Source organism: Gasterosteus aculeatus, chromosome 2, assembly GCF_964276395.1.
Source record: "Gasterosteus aculeatus chromosome 2, fGasAcu3.hap1.1, whole genome shotgun sequence".
NCBI lineage: Eukaryota > Metazoa > Chordata > Actinopteri > Perciformes > Gasterosteidae > Gasterosteus > Gasterosteus aculeatus.
Window position 1 is genome coordinate 7,405,453 of NC_135689.1, and position 5,228 is coordinate 7,410,680.

Here is a 5,228-nt window from a genome sequence, read left to right on the forward strand (position 1 = left end):
CCCATAAATTCACATGTATTCTACATGCTGCCGCTCACACAGCTCGGTTACTTTTCAGCCTATTTATGGACTCGTGCTGCCTTCAGGCTCATTTTGTAATTCTTAAAACCACAAGCAGATGAATGGAGGCCGGGAAAAGGAGCCAAAAGTACGTATCTCCTGAGGTGATGTGACATGTGTTGCATCTACGTGAAGACCAAGGAAGGAACATTCAACGCAGCCGCATATCGTCATTTAATTGTGATATTTAATACCAACATGGCGCACTTTAATCATATCCTGCACGGCCGGTGCTGGATATTCCGAGCTAACAAACATATTGATCAACAACTGAAGTCCTGTCATCGGTCACACTCATAACTAACAGCAAGTATGCTTTCGCTTGCGCGGAACCTCAATGCAACTCGCGCTATTATTCACGCAGGAACTTCTGCCAACTTCTTCTGTCGACGTCCCGCGTTGGTTCTGTGCGTAAATCCCAACAGGAAGCGCTCGGGGAAACGTTACAATGTGCCACCCAGCGCCGAGTTTGTCGCCCGGGTGTCGGGGATCCCCACCATGGCCAAGTTACCGTACCAGGAGACGGCGGACGGGCTCGATGCGGCGTTCATCGGCGTCCCCATCGACACCGGGACGTCCAACCGACCCGGAGCGAGGTGGGTTTCTCTGCAGCTGCCCGCCTGAAATCAGCCGCTATTCACCGTTTAACGTTAAAAAACAAAAAATACGTGTGCTTTCAGAGCTCAGTGATTTTAGTATTGCATCCAAAATGGATCTGTAGCTCACACCAAGATGGTGCAAAAACCTTAAAACCCACTTCCATCAGCAGATGTATTGGTTCTACTAATGCAACAGATGTGTAGGTTCTACTAATGCATGATCAGATTTTGCAACATGAGGAGGAGGGTCTGTATTTGGCTTGTACGGTATCAGGGTTGTATATTAAGGTAAACAATTCCAACTTTTTTCATAAAAAAACTGCTTGAATTTTGCACAAATCATTGCAAGTAAAATAAAGGCCTGAAGAAGTGTATTGGTAATGAATTTGAGCAACTGTGCCTTGTTAATGACGAACTGTCTAACCGCTCCCCTTCAGGGAGTTTTAATGAACAGGGTCTGTCTCAAGCTGAAATGTCTGACACATGTGAACTAATAAACGTCTTTCAGGAGCTGCTCTCTCAGCACAAAGTTCGCTCACGTCTGATACACAGAGCAGATAAGACTCTAGATGAGGCCCCGGGGGCCCGTTTTACTGTTAATGTTTTATGACCCAAGCGAGGTGCTTTGTTTCAGCTACAATCTGGAGGAAACCATGATTTTATAACAAGCAAACATGAATAATTCTTTACTTGACGTTCTAGGCCGAGTCTTAGTGAGTAAACCTCAATCTCTAAAGATGTTTTTACCTCTTCCAGATAAAAACTGCACCCTCTTTCTCAAAAATCTTCACTTCCACCATTGCAGGTTCGGTCCTCGGCAGATCCGAGTGGAATCTGCCTTGTTGAGATCTTACAACAGTGGCACCAGGGCAGCACCTTACGAGTCCCTCATGGTGGCTGACATTGGGGACGTCAATGTGAATGTGTATGACCTGAAGGACACCTGCAAACGCATCAGAGACGCCTACAGGACGATCCTGGCTACTGGCTGTATTCCTCTGACTATGGGTGAGAGCGGCTAGAACAAGTAGAGAACCCTGAGGAACGAGAAGAACGTGTTAAGAGCGTAAACCGTAGTCTTTTTTTGTTGTTGGTGTCCGCAGGTGGCGATCACACGATTGCATATCCGATCCTACAAGCTGTTGCTGAGCGGTAAGTAGGCTCTGCTTCCTGCTCAGGGGCTCTTCATGGTATATTTAATCCCACTACGGTTACTTTGTCTGGACAACTTTGAACATAACGTTTTCCTTATTATTCCTATAATTTCCTATAATTTTTATTGCATTTTTCTAAATACGTACATTTGATTTTTAGACACGTGCAATACGAACTTGTTAATTCAATTTTAAATTTCTCTAGAAGCAAAATGTGTTTCATGTTTCATTTCCTGTAAATGAAAATGAAAAAAGATCATGGCCATTAAAAACATAGTGTCCCTTCCCATCCTTTGTCAGGCATGGCCCAGTGGGTCTGGTCCACGTGGATGCTCACGCGGACACCAGTGACGTGGTCTTGGGGGAGAAGATTGGACACGGGACTCCGTTCAGACGTTGTGTGGAGGAAGGGCTTCTGGACTGCAAGCGAGTGGTCCAGATCGGCCTGCGCGGTACAGGCTACTCTGCAGATTCGTATGAATGGAGCCGGGCACAGGTACCTGAAAACTAATGGCATTGATCTAGTGGCAGCATTCTGGTTTTACTGCATCGACAATGTAACGGTGAGCTGTCCATTATGTGTCATCACTGAAATGCTACATACAGCATGAAGCATCTTGCTGTCGTCCTACGCAGGTGCCGCCTGGAGAGTTGGACTCTGTGAAAATGAGCCATGGCCGCTGAACTAAAGACCCTGGTTCGTACTGTGTGCAGGGTTTCCGTGTGGTCCAAGTGGAAGAGTGCTGGTTCAAATCCCTTTCCCCTCTGATGGCCGAGGTGAGGGCTCAGATGGGCAGCGGCCCAGTTTACCTCAGTTTCGACATCGATGCTCTTGACCCGGGCTTCGCCCCCGGAACAGGCACGCCAGAGATAGCAGGGCTTACTCCCATTCAGGTAACTATGGTGAACCCGACTTTAATCCCTCTGAACTAGCTTTCATGAACTGGTGATGCAACCTTGTCGTATTACTATTTACTGCGGTGGTTCACAACAAGTAACATAACTTACACGTAGGCCAATCTGTTTTTAACACACAGGATATATCTGTATAAATACTGAGATGTGTTGTTATTTTGGTTGGATTCAGGGAGTTGAGATTATTCGGGGCTGCCGTGGTTTAAACCTTGTTGGATGTGATCTTGTGGAGGTTTCTCCGCCCTACGACACCACAGGTACTTTTTTTCCTCTTCACATTGCTGTATTGTATCAATGTGACTATTATTTATACAGAACTTGTTTTCTCAACAGGGAACACCGCACTGACTGGTGCCAACCTCCTTTTTGAAATGCTGTGCGTCCTCCCAAAAATTAAATATTTTGATTAGTAAATTTATCACAGATTAATTAAATAACTAAATGAAGTGCACACAAATTTTCACATCATATAATAGCACTGTGTAAACATTCAGACCTTGAAATGCTTGTTTTGGTTATATACGAACATCTAACGGGACAAACAAATATTTAGCCCCAACAAGAGGGAGAGTGTCTTCTACAAACTGCCTCTTTTACAGCAGCTTTGTGGAAATTTTTTTACCGTTGATAACTTAAACTATACATGTGGGCCACTGGCAACCCAGCTCTCATTTCCAAGAGAGGATATTATTAAACACATACACACACACACACACACACACACACACAAATTACCTTTTCAACCGGCATGAAGGGCAAGTATGAATAATTCTGGAGGATTTACAGTGTCTCCATCTTCTGCACCACCTCTTTGCAGATGGGCCCAACGTGAATGAATGCAGTTGAAGTGAAAGTCATTGATCTTTATCAGCTGTGGTCTATTGTAGCTGTCAGGCAGTGACATTTTTGATATACCGGCTAAAGTACAACGTGTACTTGCTGTCAGCAAAGTCCCTCTGGTTCTTGCTGTGGAAAGTAAAGTTTAAGATGGATTTATAGTCAAAATGAGAAGCAGGCATGGTGATCGCTGGCTGGGTGTCCTCCAGCCTGCCCGCTATGGTTGCAATTAAAACATTTGTCCTTTTATTGAAGAAGATCAAGAAATATCAATATGAATGGACATCTTCTACAGTTTAATGAAATGACTGCCCGCTTCATTGCCCTGCATTTCTTTGTGTCTCGAACCAATGTTGTCTGCTAGGGGAGCGAGCGGAATCAGACGTACCCCGATGGATTTTTGTCCGCATGCTCTAACTGGTGGACCGATTAAAGAAGGCGGCGATGTAAATGAGGAAGTGTCTCAACCAGGCGTGCCCCATCAGCCTGATTTCTAATATTTCTAGAAGCACAATCGTTGTTTTATTTTTCAGAAACAGACATTTTAGGACATCAACTGTGTGACATTATAAGAGCTGAAGCTCATGTTCTGTATGTGGGTCGATAATACCACACGTGTGTCGTGCACATGTGGGCTGTGTTTACACGCAGTGTCGCCGTGTCTCCATCAGTGAATATTAATGCTGTCTTTAAAGTTGGTTTTGGCAAACAGCCATATAGTTAAACTATAGTAAACTTACAGCCAACAGGGAGACCAGAGCTGTTGCAAAAGCAATTTGCCAAATCTGTATTCCTGCATAATATTACTTTTTAATTCTGCTTTGCTTAATCTAAATTATGTATTTCCCTGTCTTTATAATTGTATACCCAAACTTTAAAGTGTATAGTAGCCTTTGCGGAGCAGCGTTCTCATCATCAAGCCGGAGTAATCAGGCCCTCAACTTTATTGTGGAAGTCAAGACCAATTTGAAACAAAGTAAGAACAATTTCCTCTGCTTCAGCATCTGAAACCACATCTAAAACGCTATAAGGTCCATTAAATAAAACCATAATGACTGCAATAAAGAGCCATTTGCAGTAATAGCTGTTGCATCACCTGGAGCGTCATCATCTTTGCTTGAGCTCTAATGTATAACAGAAAGCCCGCATTGCAATTGACATTACATTACTGGGGACGGGTAGTAAGACATTAGTATTTATGAGGCAGGGAAGGTGGAACTAGGTACAACATTAATTCCCTTAAGGAAAATGTAGGATTAGTGTTTTCCATCTCGGCCCACACTGGGGGCTAAAGGTCAGCATATTGCTATCTCACAGGGAACATTTGTTGTGGTAATTGTGTTTTCGGGGTAAAAACAGACCAACATTTTTGAGGTGAGGCGTGATTTGGTCAAACTTAACGATTTCAGCTACACAAAACAAGTAATTGTGTTTCTGTTTTTACCTCATTGGTCAGTTGTAGCCGCGGTATAGATGAGTGATTTTATTCTTCACTGTAATGGCCCTTTAAACTCCAGAAGAGAGCCCTTCATGCTGAACTTTACCGTATTTAGTTTCAGCGAATAGTCCAAAAGTCCATAGCTGGCGTCAGCACGGCGCTTCTCTTTTAGCAGCGTCTGTACTTTAACAACAGAATGATTCCATAAAAAAATCAATTGACTTT

At 43.7% G+C, this 5,228-nt stretch overlaps 1 protein-coding gene across 1 annotated transcript; it reads left to right on the forward strand.

The window, feature by feature from the left end:
* Positions 1 to 306: 306 nt before the first annotated feature.
* agmat (agmatinase (putative)) lies at positions 307 to 4,646 on the forward strand. Its single transcript, XM_040192303.2, has 7 exons — positions 307 to 656; positions 1,465 to 1,667; positions 1,763 to 1,811; positions 2,114 to 2,309; positions 2,528 to 2,707; positions 2,901 to 2,985; positions 3,062 to 4,646. The coding sequence occupies exons 1-7, from the start codon at positions 373 to 375 to the stop codon at positions 3,136 to 3,138; spliced, it is 1,074 nt and encodes a 357-aa protein (XP_040048237.1). The 5' UTR covers positions 307 to 372; the 3' UTR covers positions 3,139 to 4,646.
* The last annotated feature ends 582 nt before the right edge of the window (positions 4,647 to 5,228 follow it).